The 20,465-nt window shown below is 40.3% G+C and overlaps 2 protein-coding genes across 6 annotated transcripts; one reads left to right on the top strand and one right to left on the bottom strand.

Annotated features, from left to right (window-relative positions):
• Positions 1-4,618: 4,618 nt before the first annotated feature.
• Positions 4,619-10,543, bottom strand: LOC134082594 (membrane-spanning 4-domains subfamily A member 4A-like). 4 transcript variants are annotated; one of them, XM_062538421.1, is made up of 8 exons: positions 10,426-10,543; positions 7,885-8,036; positions 7,595-7,705; positions 7,417-7,473; positions 6,337-6,486; positions 6,112-6,231; positions 5,939-6,007; positions 4,619-5,064 (listed from the first exon to the last, which is right to left on the bottom strand). In XM_062538421.1, exons 2-8 carry the CDS (start codon positions 8,029-8,031, stop codon positions 4,957-4,959), a joined length of 762 nt encoding a protein of 253 aa, XP_062394405.1. In that variant the 5' UTR covers positions 8,032-8,036; positions 10,426-10,543; the 3' UTR covers positions 4,619-4,956. The 4 variants fall into 4 exon arrangements, with proteins under 4 accessions (XP_062394405.1, XP_062394404.1, XP_062394403.1 ...); XM_062538420.1 differs by having other exon boundaries at positions 10,422-10,492; XM_062538419.1 differs by lacking the exon at positions 10,426-10,543 and adding an exon at positions 9,220-9,348.
• A 5,025-nt stretch (positions 10,544-15,568) lies between these two features.
• LOC134082585 (membrane-spanning 4-domains subfamily A member 4A-like) lies at positions 15,569-19,132 on the top strand. 2 transcript variants are annotated; one of them, XM_062538401.1, is made up of 8 exons: positions 15,569-15,682; positions 16,234-16,385; positions 16,580-16,699; positions 16,818-16,874; positions 17,702-17,851; positions 17,957-18,076; positions 18,179-18,244; positions 18,580-19,132. In XM_062538401.1, exons 1-8 carry the CDS (start codon positions 15,643-15,645, stop codon positions 18,658-18,660), a joined length of 786 nt encoding a protein of 261 aa, XP_062394385.1. In that variant the 5' UTR covers positions 15,569-15,642; the 3' UTR covers positions 18,661-19,132. The 2 variants fall into 2 exon arrangements, with proteins under 2 accessions (XP_062394385.1, XP_062394386.1); XM_062538402.1 differs by lacking the exon at positions 15,569-15,682 and adding an exon at positions 15,921-16,125 and having other exon boundaries at positions 18,580-19,131.
• The last annotated feature ends 1,333 nt before the right edge of the window (positions 19,133-20,465 follow it).

The raw sequence follows: 20,465 nt of genomic DNA, 5'->3' as shown, positions 1-20,465 counted from the left end.
GAGTTGTGAATATTCAAGGGTGTTGTATAGTAGTATGACTCTTTCTCTATTCTCTTGGCTCTTTCTCGACTTCTGCTTTTTGACTGACCTCTCAGCCTCTTTCCTTTTCCTTTTTTCTACCTCTCTCTCTCTCTCTGTTCATAGTTTGTTATTTTATACATTGTTTTATCTGGTGTATTTAGCATTAACTTGTTAACTTGTTAAGTGTAAGTTTGTAGTTTGTTTGAGATTAAGTTTACTTTGTTAATATCTTCCTTTCTTAAATACCTTTCCAGGGGTACATCACATTTAACGTGAAGTGATATTTCTTTACATTTACCGTCAAGGCTTAATGCCCTAATAAATTGATAATTTACCCACTAGTGTACCATGCCATGCTCTGCCATAACCGACATAGCTATTTGGTAATTTATTAGAGATAAGTTATTGATCTTATGGAGTCAGTTAATCGTGTTTTTTCTCGTGATAACATTACCATCTAGCGTCTCAGCCTATCTGTCCATTGTTCATTAAACACACATCTCATGAGAAGCCCAACGTGTTTTCATTGTCGCATTGGGAAAATTTTCTCCCCTCCTTACAATAACCTCAAGTGATATCAAAATATGTACAATAAAAGTCCCTAATCACACAATCACTGAAGGTAATTTTAAACTAGCTTTAGCCTTTATTGAGCTGCTGTATTTTAATGCCCAGCACAATGGTAGTCTGGTGACCCAATTGTTTTCTTTTTTTTTAAAGATATTTTTTGGGACTGTTATGCTTTTATTCAGACAGGACAGTGTAGGGTGACAGGAAACTAGTGGGAGAGAGAGTAGGGTGGGATCCGGAAAGGACCACGGGGCGGGAATCGAAACCCGGGTCGCCGGCGTGCGGTGCAGGTGCCCCAGCCAGTCGCGCCACGACTGGGGCCACCCAATTGTTTTCTGAGGTGGTACTAATTAGGAAAAGTTTGATCATCACTGCATAGTTGATCTGTCCTGTTTCTGTCGTCGTTTTATTGTTGTTCCTCTTTGATTATTGGGAAGTCATGCTGCTGTCTACTGCGTGTGAGTGATCTATGCACCATTGTATGTGTGTTCCTCATAAAGACTTTTTCCTGCATGTACTTCCTTTAATTGCAGTCGTGGGGGAGTTCCACTTGCTGCTGTAAACAAGGACATTGACCTTATATAATGAATAAACTCTAAAGACACTCATAGCCCCATTTACAGTAAAAGGAAAGAAATCGGAACACCGAAGCACAGAACTTACATCCGTTACACTGGGAGGTAATAGCACCATTTCCCAATCGTATTTCCATAAACCTTTACTTAAGGTATTCTACCTATTCTACTGGACCAAATCAGGACATCTTTTGACTTGTCATCTTAGACCCAGGCTACTTTGGATCCACAACTGAAAAACTCTGTTTGCGGAGTCTGAAAATAGTTTTAGAAGACTGGTATATATTTTTTCGAATGCATGCACTGCTATCATGTCTGGTGTAGCCAGTCCCATTGATAAGTGGAAGCTAATTGTTGCAGCAAACTGAACGGATCGCTTTAGCTATGTGCCCTGTGTAGCCTCCCTGTAAAGATGATGATTCGACTCCTGGATGAAAAACAGTATGGTTTGTCAGACTAAGTTAAACATTTCATACATTAGAAGAACAGACAACTCGTCTTGAAGAAGAAATGAAACCTTGAATTTGAATCAAATATTTAAGGCAGATGCTATTTGCACCCAGGGTGCAAATTATGAACATTACTATTTACACCCGGGGTGTCTATAATGGCAGATGCTATTTGCACCCGGTATTTGTAAATAGCGATCACTGTTACACTGTTATTCATGCATAGGGCAAATAGCCATTGTTGCTATTTACACCCAGGTGTCCATAGTCAATAATACTATTTACACCCAGGTGTCCATAGTCAGTAATACTATTGACACCCAGATGTCCATAGTCAATAATACTATTTTGTTGTTACGTCACAGGGTGTAAATAGCTCAGCTATGTGGTCAAGGCTATTTGCACCAGGGGTGCAAAAACCAGGGGTGCAAATAGACACTCACGTACTATTTACACCCGGGTGCAAATAATCAACAATACTATTTACACCCGGGTGCAAATAATCCACAATACTATTTACACCCGGGTGCAAATAATCAACATTACTGTTTACACCCGGGTGTGTCTAATCAACAATGCTATTTACACCCGATGTCTAACATCCATGTACTTGTACACTGTCAATAGGCCTGTAGGCATGGCCGTAACTACCATTGAGGACACCGAGGTCATGTCCTCGGTATGTTTTGTTTGTGCATTTTTATGACATTTATAACGCTTATAAAAGTCTTGTTCCGTATTTAACTGATACTGCTCAATGCATTGAGAAGACATCAGTTAAATACGGAACAAGACTTTTATAAATGTTATCAAAGTCATAAAAATGCACGCACACACTACAATCTAAAACACACACAAAACACCCTAATAAAACGCTAGTGCATTCGCGGCTACCCAGATAACAATTTCCTTTGGGCCGGATCAGCATAAAAGCCTTTAGATCTGCATGTAGCGGACCTACGGTATCTGACTGTGGGCCAGATGTGGCCCACACACAATAAGCGGACCCATATTGCAGATCCGTACAACACAGAATAAGCGGACCCGTGCCACACACAATAAACGGACCCTTATTGCAGAACCATACCACACACAAGAAGCGAGCCCGTACCACACACAAGAGGCGGACCCAGGGGCGTAGCATTTGACGGTGCAGCCAGTGCAACGCACGGGGGCCCTCTGCGGATCGGAATTTGCCCCGCGCTCCCCAGCTGTGCAACACAAAGTCACTTGCTGTCATTGTTGACGCCTTCTCTTCTAACATAACAATACATTGAAACTGATTGCTATTTAAGTGGTTCACTATCTCCTACAACTTGGTCTCATGGTGGCACCTACCCATTCCCCAATCCTTGTATTTTCTCCTACTTTTCTTATCATTTTGATTTTACTAATGACATTTCAATGTTAGAATCAATTTTAATCAATAAAACGAAGAACATTTTTGATTATTTTATCGTCAACTTACAAGATGTTGCAACATGGCCTGCTGGGAAATCTGTTTGTCCAGTCATAACATTTTTACGTCATCTCTGATCATAGGCTGCTGCGGTTACATGCTGCCACTCAGACATGCCACCACTACGACATGCTTCCATTTAGACATGCCTCTATTTCGACATGCTGCTATTTCGACATGCTGCCAATCCGACACATTTTAGTACCCCCATTCCGACAGTTTACCAATCCTATTTTTTTCCAAGTCAATTTACTGGACCCTATGAGCCCGATGGACGCAAAGTGCGTCAAAAAACACGCCCATTCTTCTCTCTTACATCGCTACGCGATTATTAGTCATAGCTAGATGAGACCTATATTGCATGAAAGAGCAGAACCGGGGCTTTCCAACGAGACTAGACACATGTCTGTACGATAAGTATGAAAATAAAATAAAATAATCTATATTGCTCTGCGTTCACCCACGCAGCCACTGCTCTCGCTTGAATTACTCCGGGACCAGGCATCGCACAGACATGACATGTAATAATATATCGACATAATCATCAATCAGCTACTGCAGAGGTTTGTTTCTCTGTGTGAAACCAGTGGGCTCGGAAGAACCCCCTTAGCATTTTGGGGTGCCCAACATTTTAAGCAATGGCCCTGACCTCGGTATTTTAAAAATCCTGGTTACGGCCCTGCCTGTAGGCTATTTACCAGCTCTACAGTTTTTAGCTGTTTCGCCATGTCTGGGTAACTTACAATATATGGAAGTGATTATATAAATATTAGGCTGATGAGTGGTCATGTGGTAGCTTGATCAAAGGCAAGCTAGTTCAGAGAGTTATTTTCTGAGTTGTCTTCAAGGCAGCGCTGCCACTGTTGACTTAAACTTCTACTCAACTGTACAAAACTGAAATAAAACTAGTTTATCTTTGACAGGTTCAAAAAGCACAAGCTCTTATTTGCCGCGAGGTAACGTCATCTAAGAAAAGAGAGAGTCGTTCGTAGGCTACCATGAAAAAAAGGCACCGCCTATGCAGAGATTCGAACCATGAACCCCTGGACCGAAGTCCGATCACATACCCACTACACTATAGCCCGTCCTGTGAATAAGGGAGATATTGCATTTAAATTGTGATTGCTAGGTAACGGTAAACAAACTGATAGATCGCATTTCTTGATTTCGCTGACAAACGGACGGTTTTACCCGTTCACTGAGCAAACTTTGTGGAAATTTAGCACCACTTTCCCCATCTAAAATATTGTTTTAATAATCCTAAATTGTTAGATTTAGGACTTAGATAGGACATCTCCTGCCAAGATGGTCCGTTTCTTTTGTTGTTACGTCACAGGGTGTAAATAGCTCAGCTATGGGGCCTAGGCTATTTGCCCCCGGGGTGCAAATAGACACTCCGAATATTTAATCAAATGTATTATTTTAGGTATAGGCCTACAATTTGGAATTCACTGGCAGTCATATGCTAATACAGGAAATAAAGCCATCTGTCATTGTAACATTCCAATTCATTTTAGTAAAATTAAAACAAATCTAAGCCTATATAATCAAAATTTTGATTTTTATTTCAAGGATATCCCCTTGAGATGCCACATCTCATTCGAGGGGTTTCTCTAAAAAACATGGACAGACTATATACCTCGTCACTATATATTTGTTTCCAAACACATTAGTGGATTTATTCCATTTATTCCAAGTCACTTGAACCATGCAAGTTATCAAACTGTTGAAATGTAATAGATTCTAGTGAGTATACAGATATATATATAGTGCATACACACACACACTTAAACTGTGACAATATAATGAAGACACTAAAGAGATTTGTGAGATTATAATTTGCTTGAAATATAATGCCTCCTTGTAGATGTTCCTTGTCTCATTATTGGGCAGCAGTGTATATTGGGGGCAGATCTTCAGGTCTGCCAACCTTCAGGCCATCAACAGCAGGATGAGCAGGTGGCATCACACTGCTTTGGAAGGGAGGCATCTGGAAAAGTAACACACGAGGTGATAACTGAGGGATACTACCAATACCCATCTATATCCGTCTGTTTTTTATATAGCCTACAGTATATTTATTATACAGCTCTCTGGAATGCTGAGGGAGCTCCCATTCACTTTGAATGGGCCTCCCCAATGTTCTGAGGTCAGCTATTTTTGTATAATGACCGCTCTGAAAGTATAATGACCACTGCTTATGGCAACGGGTTTTTTGCTTCAGATTCACGCTACCGCAAGTAGATCAGTAACGGCTGATTTAAGATTTTATACAATAAACTTTTGTCTCCCTTTTCTCTTATTGGCAATTAGGCGTATAATAAGGGCGATAATGTATAGAACGCTGGTCATTATCGGAAAATAAGTACCTGCCCTGTCGGTACTTATTTTCGAATAATGACCAGCGTTCTATACATTATCCCTTACATATATAATGGTCAGTCATAATGTAGCTTGGCATGGCCAGACTCAAATTCTGATCAGAATGTACCCCGCCCACCAAATTTGAGGTGTCAAAAACTTTGATCACTGTTTTCTGGTCGCCTTTTAAAGCTGTGTGGTGCTGTCAATATCTTGTATAACATAATAACAAAATCTAAAGATTTAGCTTCTCCAGTTGTAAACGAAATCAACTCAAGTACACTCAAGTAGTGTGGATGACTGCATCACTGTTTCTCATTTGTCAATCATCATATAAAGCCCACCCAAATAAATTTGATTGGCCTAAAGCATCCTAACCATGCACAGACTTCTCAATAGAATGACGCTAGAATATCCTGCCCTGAAATTGTGTGGGCCGGTAATATTTGGGCTGGCTTCCAGATAAGTCATCGTTTCCGTTTACAATCAGGACTCCGTCATACCTGAGGGGTGTTCAGTGGAGGTGCAGACACGTGGGAGGTGGGAAAAGATGGTTGCACCTGGTGTATCACCTGCAACAAATACAAATATAAAACATGTAAAAAGGTATCAATATCCAGTCAAATAACTGGACAGAAAAAGTATTACTGGACGATGCAGACTTCTATAAACTCACTTGAGCATTAGTCTCAGTGCAGCAGGTGGCTTTGCAGGCAAATGCAGATACAAATATGGACACAATGAACTCCAGCACTGACAACACTAGCATCACTCCAGCAATCCCCATTGACCTGCTCTATTGTAGGGAACAATATCACACATCATGACTGTAAGACAGAACAAGGTTATTTCCATGGACAGCAGACAGTTGTGTACAATTTATAATGTTCAGGTTACCTACCAAAAACAGTTCTTCGAGCATATAGCAATTTGAATCGCCATAACAGCTGTAATAAGGGTACACTCTTATGAAAAAATCAAGGCTATGCAAAATTATGCCAATCCCTGCAGTTATTGTGCTGAAGATGTTCATTCCCAGTGAAGCTTTGACCTATAAAAAAGAAAAAAGCAAAGTAATCTTTGGTCCTCCATAATCCATTCAGTAATGTGCAGCCCTCATTGGGAGTTTCATGTTGTTACAGTCATTAATATTAATGTATAAACATTGCAATGCTGAATCATCATTATTTTGGACATGAACTTCACGTTTGGTCTTCGTGGAAATGGGAAAAGCTTGAGTTCAACACACACTATGGTGTCATGCAAATAACCTGTTCATGTTGCACAGCACTTGACACAACATTTTGGATCTGTTACATACAGTACAAGGCACAAAGGTACAATTTACTATATCCCCTCATAACAGAGCCTGTAGGCATTTTGGACGGTTTAGCGGGTTTTTTCCCGACTGATAGTATTCCGTGAACATGATCAACTGAGCTCTGTGTTAAAATTAGCAGGAGTACCTCTTTAAGTCCTGTGAATTTAAACCCCTGATTTTGTTCTGTCCCTTGTCTTGAGTTGTAAAATTCACATTTCATAGTGAATGTAAAGTACAGATGCAGCACCACTAGCCAGGAGGCTAAAACCCATGGATGCTATGCTAATGCAATGTCATCGAGTAGGCCTACTGTCAGTATGAAAACAACAGAGATCTCTGTGGCTGGAATTCTCCCTTTTTTATTCTGTTGCTCTGCGTAGGTCATCTTCTTCGTTGCTCTGATTGGTTTTAGGTCTATCTAATTGCTTTTTGAGCGTCCGTTGGTTAGGCCTCTTGGAAATGGGAATGAATCTTGTCCACACCCCAAATTGTCTCAAGTTCAACTCGGGTAAGGTCTGGCTTCTTTGAAACTGTGAGAACTGTGTGAACCAATCAAATTGTCTGGGCAGGCTTTATACGATGATGGATTTTTTGTGCACTGTCCCTATTTAAATGCATACATTTCATAGCATTACATTACATTGCATTGCATATACTCACCAAACAAGGATTGAGGTTCTTATCGGCTCTAACAGTGAGGGAACCAGCAGTGATGTACTGAAAGCACAGACACATATAATACGCATATAATTAGGAAAGCCAATGCTAATGTTAAAAGTTAGACTGAAGGTTTAAACAAACGCATGCATGTTTTAGAATAATACATAAAAGATCTCACAATGATGGCTCCCCAGAACATGATACCAGAGTAAGTGGATATGGTTGTTGCATAAAATGCGGTCACGATACCAAACAACAATACAACCACACCAATCATTATTTGGACCGTCTGTGGAGAAAAACATTATGTTAACCTCTTAAGAAAGTACGACTACAAATTGACTCTGTTTGTGAATTAGGCTACCAGTGGGTTATGTAATTTGCATTATTGGCCCAATTTCACATTAGTCATCTGTGTTATTTGGAAATGGACTAATCATTTATTTATTGCTGACACTTTAAACTCACCCCAGTGGCAACTGGTTCCCCTTTAAGGAATTTTCCCAGCATAGAGGATGGAGTTGAAACAACTTCGCTCTGGGGTGAAGTGAAACTTTGGGCACCTTGTTGTGGGTACACATGAGTGACCACCACGAAGGGAGCAGAGGTGGCCATGGTTCCTGTTGGAAGATCCACAAACTTCAAATAAGCAACTGAAGGGTTGCAGAACACTGAAACAGTACATTTTAAAAAAAACTGTGATCCTCATTGGTTACGTTTTTATTACCATATGCATGTGGTGCGCAACGCGCAAATACACGTTTGTCTCGACTAAGCTGAATTTGCGTGTCACATAAGTCGAAGTTTTCCAGCCACTAACTGTCGCATATGGCTACGACGGTTATTTGTATAAAATCAGGGAGAGAGGAACACTTATTGCCGAGATATGTCAACCTCAAACTAGGCTCCAGATGTAAACTTTAATCCAATAAGCTTAGGCTAGGTTGTGTGTGTGGCATTAGGCTACTCATATAATTTAGTAGACTAAATCAGCAAACTTAACACTGTAGGCTATTTTGTTGACATCAACTCTGCGGAGGAACACCCGAGTTTACCCCTCTGCTGTTCCGCAATTCAGTCTCGCAGGGTTTTTTATTTTTATTTTTTTATACCCGGATAGTTCTGCTCCATCTTCTAAAAAATAATAAAAGCCTCGCTAACTTGACGAATAGCAAGGGAGAGGCGAGGGGCTTTAATTAATTTGCAGGTGCAACGTGCCTTTAAGCTTACAGTAGCATAATCAGCCCAATCCCCAAAACGGCACCTGTTGTCACTAGGAGTTCCCCCGTAGGATAATGCTCATAAACTGATCTTGCTAAATCAGGTAACAGTGATTAACACAAAGTAGAATATTCTTGTAACATAGAGTGCAAATGTGTCAATCAATAGACACTACACCTACAAATATGTTAATCACTGTAGCCTATTCTGTTATTCAAGACAAGCTCCATAGTGGAGACAAAGCTAGTTCAACGCTCACTAACAAGCAAATAAATAAATAAAATAACAGTGACTTACTTCTGATGACTTCTAATTGAAAGTAGGATGGAAACAAAGATCCCCCTGTGGCTATGATGGTCAAGTTCAACGGCAGTAACCAACTGTCTGTGATTGAGTTTTTCACGTCTTCTGAATCTGCCTCACTGATCAGAATTGGCGCTGCCCCTTTGGTGTGTGTGTGTGTGTGTGTGTGTGTGTGTGCCTGCGTTCACTCATGTAACTTTTGACCTGTCGCTCTGATTTTCAAAAATCAGATATTGCTGTAATCCTTGGACCAGAGAGAGAAAACAGAGTTCAACCCACCCTATGACGTAATTTTCTGCCATGGTGGATTTTCTGCTATTTAAGATGTCATCAAAAACACTTAAAAGCCTAGGCCTAGGCTACTCCTCTCATACATTTTGTCCGACCGACACCACACTTGACACAGAGCATCCGCAGAACATGCCTCACCAACGCATTGCTTTATGTCTTCGGAGCTATAACCATTCACCCTTAACAGCAAACAGAAAGTGAGCTCATGTCTCAGCAACCCTTGCATGTATCAAAACAAAAAATGGTACATGGACTCATGACCCCATCAGGAGGACGCTCAATAATTTTGCTGACCTTGACCTCTAGGGGGAGCTGCGATGAAGAAACATGCCTTTTGGCATGTAGCTGCTGTTGTGTTTACTGTGTCTGGTAATACTGTGGAAGACCCTTATGTCGACAGATGTCAACTTGTGACATCAACGTAATTTAATTGGCCGACACTATAAGATTTACTCAAAAAAACACAGGGGTCACAGATTTCATCTGATCCTCACCAATGTTGGCACAGACTATCTTCAGACCATGCCTTGTCAGTGCATTGATTTCTGTAACAATTGACGGAAGCATTCGCCCCTCGCAGACAATCGAAATAGGCAGCAAAGCCGGCAAACAAGAAGTGAGCTCATATCTCAGCAACCTTTGCATCTATCAAAACCAAACTTAGTACATGGACTCGTGATCCGATTGGGAGGACGCCCCCCAAATAATTGGTGACCTTCGACCTCTAGGATAGTTGCAATTAGCAAAAATGCAAGTTTGCTTGTAACTTTTGACGTGCTAAACATGAAACTTGTTCTGACGGCTTACAGCCATATACTGTATCTGATTGCAGTATTGAGCAAACAGTATTTAGTTGGCGTGGTTACCGGCCTAACAGCTTGGCCTCCTCATTGCTGCTGGCAGCTATATTTACCAGTAGTGGTATGATGTGTACGATCAAAATAACAGCCCATATGCAGTCATAGGGGAGACTGAGTACAGTTGAAATACCTTATCTTGCACGCGCAGCAAGTCCTCATAAATTGAAAACTGCATTCGATGAAGACAACTTTTTACAAGAATTTTACTTATAGGCTATCTATTTTTTTGGGATAAAATGTTGATATATCATTCAAACTAATTATACAGACCTCTCTGTAAAAGCCTTCAGAATAGGCTATACTGTAGATGAACAAGTAAATACAGTTTACCTACGTCTTTGATGCAGGTAAGTGCTAATGAAGTTTCAGAGTGTGAAGGAAAAAAAATTAAAGGAAGCTGACTTAGAAAAATATGTTGGAGTTTAGTTTGAATCTGCAGTTAAATGAAAAATGAAGCACAGCGTTACAGTCAGGCACACTACTGAGTCATGCCCAGCAACTTTGCCAACTGCTCAGCTGACTACCCAGCTGATTGGTCAGCTGATCACTCACTCTTATATTGGTGGACTTTAGGCGTGTTCAAGTTCAACTCCAAATGACCTCTTGCAGCAACGAGAGCTGCCGGTGGCAGCAGGGGAGTGGATACAAACGCTGCTATGAAGTTGTACACTTCCCGTAGTGTAGACTTGGCTAGACTTGACCATGTGACGAATCACGAGGCACGGACCTGCACGGACCCTTGTGGATATGAGGAGGCATCTAAACACCTGCACATACGTCAGGGATGTAAAAGCCAATTAGGGCAAAGACCTGACGTCATGAAGGCAGGGTCTAGGCTCCGCTGCGCTCCGCAGTACCTCCAGACCGGCTGCTCTGCTGCTCCGCAGCTGCCTGGCCACGCCTTGCTCCCGCGATAAGTTGAGGCCATGTGATACCGACTGTCGAAAACACACCCATCTAGACCATCGTGGACAGATTTTTAACCACGTGCATCTTGTGCTGCGCAGTTTTTGTGCTGCGCAGCCATCTTGAACGCGCCTATTATTCAGGGCGCCCTTTTTATGGTGAGTAAAGGCCGTATATTTCAAAATCTAAAATGCATGCTCAGTGGCGAAAAGCATAGATACATTTAAGGGTGTGTTCAGTTCACATTCGGAGTAGTTTTGCTATCAACTGTCAGCTGTTTTGTTCAAAAAAGTTGTTCTTCGATTTATTAATCTTCTATCTCTAAATGTTGTTCTTCTATTTGTTCTATTTCTATGTCTATTTATTGGGTGCAAAATCCTGAACAAATTGAAGCTAATTGTTGCAGCAAATGCAACCGAACAGATCGCTTCAGCTATGTGCTCTGTCTATTCTCCCTGTAAAGATGATGATTGATTGTTTGATCTTTATTGTCTCTGTGCAGAGACATTTGTCTTGGGCTTACAGGGCATTGGCAGCACATATAAACATCCAACAACATAACAAAGTATCTCCCATATATCCCCACAGCCCCCCCCATATTGCCCATTCCTCCATGTCATATTGCACATCCCTCCCTACACATCCAGCTAATGAAAGACAATAAATAAGACTACATGATGCCCCCACATACATGCCATCAAGACCTTACACAGTATGAACACAGCCCACCTTCCAGTTGGTCTGTTATTGCACACCTGCCCCATCAACTCATTGCACATTCCTAGATATTGCACATCCCCTTAATAAATAAATAAATAAAAAAACACAAGCCCATTACACAATTGCCCAATTAACCTATTGCATATTCCTACTAAATATTGCACATCCCGGCGATGCTGTGCTGGGTGTGTCTCTCCCTGGCCTTCATTGTCTGCTGCTATTCCTATCTGTCGCCTCTAGATGGAGCTGTTCTGGTGGGCCGTGCCGGACTAATTGGTGCGCTGATGGGAGGGTGCTTAAAACCATGGCCTTCTAGTCCGCTCTCTCTCTCTCTCATTGCTGCTCTGGCCTGACGACGCGAGGCTGACTGCGGTCGTCGCTGCTATTCCTTTTGCCTTTCACTTTACACTTACATATTCTGATATGCACAACACTTTTGGTTAACTTCCCAATTACTGACTTTGTTATGCTCATTCACTAATTAATTAAGTTTAATTTGACTTTAAACCTTAGTTTGTGGTCTCCCCTATCAGGGGTCAGCTCTGCTATGAGCCAAGTGGTCCTGACACTCCCTAAATTCATCCTCTCGCTCATTCCCAGTTTCTTATCTTTGCAGGTGCATAGCTTTCCTGTGAGGCACCTATGTGTTCCTGTGAATAAAAACTTTGAGCACACATATATGAAACTGTGAATCATAACTTCGACACACACAAGTGAAGTTAATCACTGTAAAGCTGGTAATTTTCCATCCTCTAAAGTTCAGAACGGGGGAGACGACCTCACAGCTAGACTCCTTTGTGTCCAGGTGATCTATTTGCATTTGAACTGTCCCTATTGTGTGTGTGGCCGGCCATTTGTTTAAAGGCCCTCGGACACACCTACATTTCCCCTCTCCACATATCTCAGGACCAATGTTGAAAACTGAAATGTATCTGTTTCATGACAAATGATAATACATCCATGTTTGGTCTTGAATTAATACTTGTAATGTGGGCAACAGCCTGATCACGCCTTCATTGCAATCTAATGTATGTATACATAATTGTAGCGTAAGAACTGCACGGGAGAACTTCAGGTGGTGGACACACCCACCACCCACACCACACCCAGAGTTTGGGGTGACCTGCATGACAGTTAAAGTTGAGATGTTTCTCACCTTTGGCTTCTTCCCTTCTCTCTTCTCTTCCTGCTCTGTTCTGGTCTAGGCAAGAGGTCACACTGACCTCTCTGCCCATCTCTCTCTCTCTCTCTCTCCCTGCCTTTTCTCTCTCTCTCTCTCTATCTATCTATCTTTTGATTTCTTTATGGGGTTTGTTATTTTCATTATTTGATATATTGTTTTATCTGGTGTATGTAGCATTTTAACTTGGTAACTTGTTAAGGTTTAAGTCCAAGTTTATTGTTTGTTTTGAGGTTAAGATTACTTTATCCTTTGTTCCTTTGTTTAAGGATAATTACTGATACGTTTACTCTTACCTAAGGCTCAAGGCCTAGTAAATGGTTAATTCTCCTCGCTCAGTTTGCTTATCTCTAAAAGTTTAGTGTGCCATTCCATTCTCTACCATAGTTAACATCATTAGTTATTTGGTAATTTATTAGAGGTACAATACAATCTATGGAGTCAGATTTAATCGTGGTGAATTCCTAATACAATTGCCATCTAACTTCTTAGATATTTTTACAGTCCAATTCAACCTCATCGAAGCGCCGGACGTAGACAGAACACGTATAAAAGTGGGAAATATATTGTCGTATATTTGGCCTATTTACAGTAATCATGATAATATATGTTATATGCATTTCTTTGTCATAGGTGTTGCATTTATTGCTTTAGGTGTCCAACCATTATACATGATTAGACTCCTGGATGAAAAACAGTATGGTTTGTCAGACTAAGTTAAACATTTCATGCATTAGAAAAACAACTCGTCTTAGAAGAAATGAAACCTTGTATTTGAATCAAATATTTAATCAAAACGTATAATTTTGATTAAAATAAGTATACATTTGGAATTCACTGGCAGTCATATGCTGCTACAGGAAATAAAGCCATCTGTCATTGTAACATTCCAATTCATTTTAGTAAAGTTAAAACAAATCTAAGCCTACTGTATATCAACGCAACACAAAGAGGCCATTTCATTAAAGCAAAGCAGAGCACAAAGCAAAGCAAAACACGTCAGCAGGACCTTCGGTCGGAACTTCATCATTCCTCCCTAAATTCATCCTCTCACTCATCCCCAGTTTCTTATCTCTGAAGGTGCATAGCTTTCCTGTGAGGCCCCTATGTGTTCCTGTGAATAACAACGTTGAGCACACATGTGAAACTGTGAATTAATGTATAACTTTGATGCACACAAGTGAACTTAATCATGATAATATACGTTCCTTGTCTCATTACTGGGCAGCAGTGTATATTCGGGGCAGTGGAAGCGCAGTGATGCACTCATCGTGTGGATGAGTGCATCACTGTTTCTCATTTGTCAATCATCATGCAAAGCCCACCCAAATAAATTTGATTGGCCTAAAGCACAGTTCAAAAGATGCTGTCTGTTGACTCCGCTATACCATACCCCGCGGCAGACACCAATTCACATTACATTCTTCCAAATTGATCACTGTTGCAGGAATTTAAATTCATCGCAGTAGTTTAAGACATGCAATTAATAGACACTGGGGTTACAACAACTGAACTAAAGCCGAATATGCCAAAAATGACTGAAGTATGGTCTATAGTTAGGCTTTGTTTAATTACAAGCATAGGCTACACTTGCAAATATGAAAATGTAGATGTTTGGGGTAGCCTATAACCTACTGTAAAATGGTGCAGCTCCTTTAAGAGAGCCCCACACACAGGGATGGATAAAGAAAGTGAGAGAAGTTTAGAACTGAGATGCGTATGGAGGAAGTAGACGTGCAGTCATTCAAAATAATGCAAAAATAAATCCGCAGACAAAGCAGAAATTCTTGTTTATTTGCTAACCACTTTCAGATCGAGGAAATGGACTGTATGCCTTCCCACCAGTGTCTCTCATTCCACATGCTGAACAAGGTTGTGAAGGAGAGGAGAGAACTGTTGCTGATAGCTCCCTTCTGGCCCAGCAAGCCTGGGAGCTGCCTTTCAGGAGAGACTCCTGTCACAGGCGAACGGGCAGCTGTAGCAGCTCAGAGCCTGGCACCTGAATGGGGCAGGTTACTAGCATCGGGGTTGTCAGACGCAGTGGACAATACAATTCATCAACCCGCTCTCTTTATACTGTGAGGTGAGGTTTCAATGGTGGTGTGCCCCACAGGGCAGAAAGTGACAAATCTGCAAGTAGCCACATCTGTCAAAGAAAAGTAATCAATCCCAGAATAGCTCATCATCTTTATCTAAGCTCAACGGATCTACTGTAAGCCTTTGTGGTCCTTCAAATAACCATTGGAATGTTCTGCCATCATCCACTCCACACAGTAGCCTACATTGTTGATCAGCTAAAAGTCAGCTTCCTTAAAATATTTTTTTTCTCACACTCTGAAACTTCATTAGCACTCACATCAAATACTCTAGATGTAGGTAAACTGTATTTATTTATTTATTTATTTATAGCCTATTCTGAAGGCTTTCACAGAGAGATTTGAATAATATCATGTCAGACAGGCCTGTCCCTAAACATGGTGAAAACCAATATTTAAAGACTACTGACAGCAATTTCTGATTTATTGAAGGGTAAAAATAGATAGTCTAAGTAAAATTCTTAATAAACATTAAACATGATGAAGTTGTCTTCATTGAATGTTCAGTTTTCAGTTTATAGAAAAGTATGCAAATTGTGCATTATGCAAAACTGTCGTACAAGTTTTCCAGGATTAAAGAGGACTTGCTGCACGTGCAAGATTTTAACTGTACGTATGACCGACCTCTCAGTCTACCCTATGACTGCATATGGGCTGTTATTTTGATCGTACGCATCATACCACTACTGGTAAGTTTGTGAGTCTTTTACTATTGTTTTTTAGAAGATGGAGCAGAACTATCCGGGTATGAGAAAAGAAAAGAAAAGAAAAAACTGCGAAACTGAATTGCGGAACAGCAGAGGGGTAAACTCGGGTGTTCCTCCTCAGAGTTGATGTCAACAAAATAGCAGTGTTTAGTTTATCAGCTGATTTAGCCTACTAATGATAAAGAGTAGCCTAATGCCACTCAACCTAAGTAATCTATGCTTATTGGCGTAAAATCTGGAGCCTAGCTTGAGGTTGACATATCTCGGCAATAAGTGTTCCTCTCTCCCTGAACATTATTTTATACAAATAACCGTCGTAGCCATATGCGACAGTTAGTGGCTGGAAAACTTCGACTGATGTGACACGCAAATTCAGCTTAGTCGAGACAAACGTGTATTTGCGCGTTGCGCACCACATGCATTTGGTAATAAAAACGTAACCAATGAGAATCACAGTTTTTCAGAATGTACTGATGTCTCAGTGTTATGCAACCCCTCAGTTGCTTATTTGAAGTTTGTGGATCTTCCAACAGGAACCATGGCCAACTCTGCTCCCTTCGTGGTGGTCACTCATGTATACCCACAACAAGGTGCCCAACGTTTCACCTCACCCCAGAGCGAAGTTGTTTCAACCCCATCCTCTATGCTTGGAAAATTCCTTAAAGGTGAACCAGCTGCCACTGGGGTGAGTTTGAAGTGTCAGCAATAAATAAATGATTAGTCAATTTCCAAATTAGACAGATGACTAATGTGAAATTGGGCCAATAATCCAAGTTACATATAGCCCACTGGTAGCCTAATTCACAAACAGAATCGATTTGTATTTGTACTTTCAACTTCTGGAACAAGAGGTTAACATTATGTTGTTTTTTTCCACAGACGGTCCAAATAATGATTGGTGTGGTTGTATTGTTGTTTGGTATTGTGACCGCATTTTATGCATTTTATGCAACAACAATATCCACTTACTCTGGTATCATGTTCTGGGGAGCCATCATAGTGAGATTTTTTATGTATTATTCCAAAACATGCATGCATTACTTTGTTTAAACCTTCAGTCTAACTTTTTACATTAGCATTGGGTTTCCTAATGTATTATATGTGTCTGTGCTTTCAGTACATCACTGCTGGTTCCCTCACTGTGAGAGCCAATAAGAACCTCAATCCTTGTTTGGTGAGTATATGTAATGTATGCATTTTTGGGACAGTGCACAAGGACATCCATCATCGTATAAAACCTGCCTAGAAGATTTGATTGGTTCACACAGTTCTCACATTTTCAGACAGGCCAGACATTATCTCAGTTGAACTTGAGACAATTTGGGGTGTGGACAAGATTCATTCCCATTTCCAGGAGGCCTAAACAAAGGACGCTCAAAAAGCAATTCGATTCTACCCTACGCAGAGTAAGGGAATAAAAAAGGGAGAATTCGAGCCATTTTTGACAGAGATCTCTGTAGTTTTCATACTGACAGTACTCTGTGACATTGCATTAGCACAGCATCCATGGGTTTTAGCCTCCTGGCTAGTGGTGCTGCATCTGTACTGTACATTCACTATGAAATGTGAATTTTACAACTCAAGACAAGGGACAGAACAAAATCAGGGGTTTAAATTCACAGGACTTAAAAGAGGTACTCCTGCTAATTTTAACACAGAGTTCAGTTGATCATGTTCACGGAATACTATCAGTCGGAAAAAACCCCAAAGTGCCTAGGCTCTGTTATGCCGGCATGTAGTAAATGGTACCTTTGTGCCTTTTAGGTAACAGATTCAAAATGTCGTGTCAAGTGCTGTGCAACATGAACATTTGCATGACACCACAGAGTGCATGTTGAACTCAAGCTTTTCCCATTTCCACGAAGACCAAACGTGAAGTTCATGTCCAAAATAATGATTATTCAGCACTGCAATGTTTATACATTAATACTAATGACTGTAACAACATGATGGAAGCTCCAAATGAGAGTTGCGTGTTACTTTTTGTTTTTCTTTTTTTAGGTCAATGCTTCACTGGGAATGAACATCTGCAGCACAATAACTGCAGGGATTGGCATAATTATGCATAGCCTTGATTTAATCACAAGACTGTACCCTTATTACAGCTGTTATGGCTATTCCAATTGCTATATGTTCGAAAAAGTGTTTTGGGTAGGTATTCTGAACATTATAAATTGTACACAACTGTCTACTGTCCATGGAAATAACCTTGACCTTTCTTACAGTCATGATGTGTGATATTGTTCCCTACAATAGAGCAGGTCAATGGGGATTGCTGGAGTGATGCTAGTGTTGTCAGTGCTGGAGTTCATTGTTTCCATCTGTGTATCTGCATTTGCCTGCAAAGCCACCTGCTCCACTACTACTAATGCTCAGGTGAGTTTATAAGTCTGCGTAGTCCAGTATTACTTTTTCTGTCCAGTTATTTGACAGGATATTGATACCTTTTTACACATTTTATATTTGTATTTGTTGCAGGTGATACACCAGGTGCAACCCACGTGTCCCTCCCACGTGTCTGCCCCTCCACTGAACACCTCTCAGGTACGACGGAGTCCTGATCATAAATGGAAAAGATCATTTTGACTTATTCGGAAGCCAGTCCAAATTTTAGCTGGCCACAAAGTTTTAGGGCAGGAAATTCGATCTGGCGTCATTCCATTAAGAAGTCTATATACGGTTAGGATGCTTTAGGCCAATCAAATTTATTTGGGTGGGTTTTATATGATGATTGACAAATGAGAGACAGTGAAGCAGTCATCCACATTATTTGAGTGTACTTGAGTGTTGTTTTTGTTTACAACAACATCGCTGCCACTGGCGGATATACAGATGGATACAGTATTCCTCAGTTAATACCTTGTGTGTTACTTTTCCAGATGCCTCCCTTCCAAAGCAGTGAGGTGCCACCTGCCCATCCTGCTGTTGATCTGCCCCCAGAATACACTGCTGCCCCATAATGAGACAAGGGACATCTATAGGGAGGCATTATGTTTCAAACAAATTATAATCTTGCAAATCTCTTTAGTGTATTCCTTATGTTGTCAAAACTTAAGTGTGTGTGTATGCACTATATCTGTATACTCACTAGAATATTTTACATTTCAACAGTTTGGTGACTATTATGGTCCAAAGGACTGCATTCAATTTAAATATTTCCAAGTCACAAAAGGGTGTTGGAACAAATGTGCAGGAAAGCGTAGTGTAGTCTATCTGTGAAAGTCTCGCTCAATCACTTTATTGCCAAGTCAGTTAGTTCCAAATGAATACTTATTTTAATCAGAGTAATACATTTAATTAAATATTTGATTGAAATATAAGGTGTCTTTTCTGTTCTTTTAATCCATGAATGATTTGGTAGAATACTGTAGGTCGAATACCTTATGTAGAGGTTTCTACATTTGGGGAAATGGTACTTCCTGTGTAGCAGTGTTCTGTACTTATATGTTCCGCTTGCTGTTCTTGTGACAAACCTATTTGGATCACTGTGGCAGAAATTAAATTGTTTCATATTTTCTATCACTGCTAGAAACACTGTAGGCGAGGAGATTGCAAATTTCATGTGCAGACGCCTGTATCAGTGATATATTGGCAAATTGGTAAATACCAGAACAATTTGGTGAACCATTTATGATCATGGAGGAAATAACAGCAGTTAAAGTCCAAGCTGACATATTTACACTTGTATTGGTAAGATCTAATAGGTCACATTTCATGATTCTTACGCTTTAATAGACCTTTTCCATTTGGGCAGTGAAAATCATGAAGAGCGTAAGCTATTGTTCCGACTTCATCATACTGTATCTCATCTCAAAGCACAGTTTTATTCTCAAGCATTTAACTAAGTTTGAGTGGTCCTTTCTGTTTTGATCTTTGATTTGGTCCATGAAATCCACATCTGACAATGGCTACCCTACACAAATCATGTACATTTTCAAACAATTGTGATGGTAATGTCAGCACATTAAGCTAAGATTTGCATTTGAGGATAAAAAAAGAGACAACAGAAATGCACTACCTAGTTCTAAAGACTGACATTGGAAAAAAATGTGGTAGGCAATTTTGAAGAAAAGTAGACTACTACATTTTGTGCAACCCATTTCTGGCCCATAACCAACAAGCTGATGGTTACTGTAGGGCCTAATAATAATTAAAAAAAGTGTACAGTAAATTATAAAAAGAAAATGGCTGCCCTATCTTTAATCAATTGATGTATTCAAAGTAAAAAAAGAAGCAAGCAAAAAGGTACAGTTAAATGTTCAACTTAAGTTGATTAAAAACAATATTCTTAATTTACAAGTTCTTCAAACATGGAAATGATGGAAAGTATTTATGAATATATCCTCTGTTTTTCAAAGGAGAACATGAGCAGTTATCAGGTCATGTGATGAACTGGACCAATATATACAGTACATAACCGTTAGAGTATTTTCTCTGTCATGTGAATCTACTTGGTGTTGACCAATGGCAAGCCTAGAAATCTAAATGCCCCTAGCTGCAGTAGCCTACCGTGAAAAATCTTTTTTTGCGTTAATTTCTGTGGACCCACCGCAGCCAGCCGACGCACTCAAGAAAGTTCTCCTGTCAAATAACACCATGTCCTGTCGAATAAACGATATAATATAACAACAAAATGAACAGCCAATCAGTTCGTTTTGCAGCCGGATGAAATGACAGATGTGAGTGGAGGAGCGCAGCTCTTGTCCTATGCTTATTGCACTAAAGATGTGTCAGACATAAACTTCTATAGCCTAGGCCTACATAC

This window comes from Sardina pilchardus, chromosome 6, assembly GCF_963854185.1.
Source record: "Sardina pilchardus chromosome 6, fSarPil1.1, whole genome shotgun sequence".
NCBI classification, from domain to species: Eukaryota; Metazoa; Chordata; class Actinopteri; order Clupeiformes; family Clupeidae; genus Sardina; species Sardina pilchardus.
The sequence above is the reverse complement of the archived record's forward strand: the minus strand, read 5'-3'. Positions and strand labels throughout refer to the sequence as shown.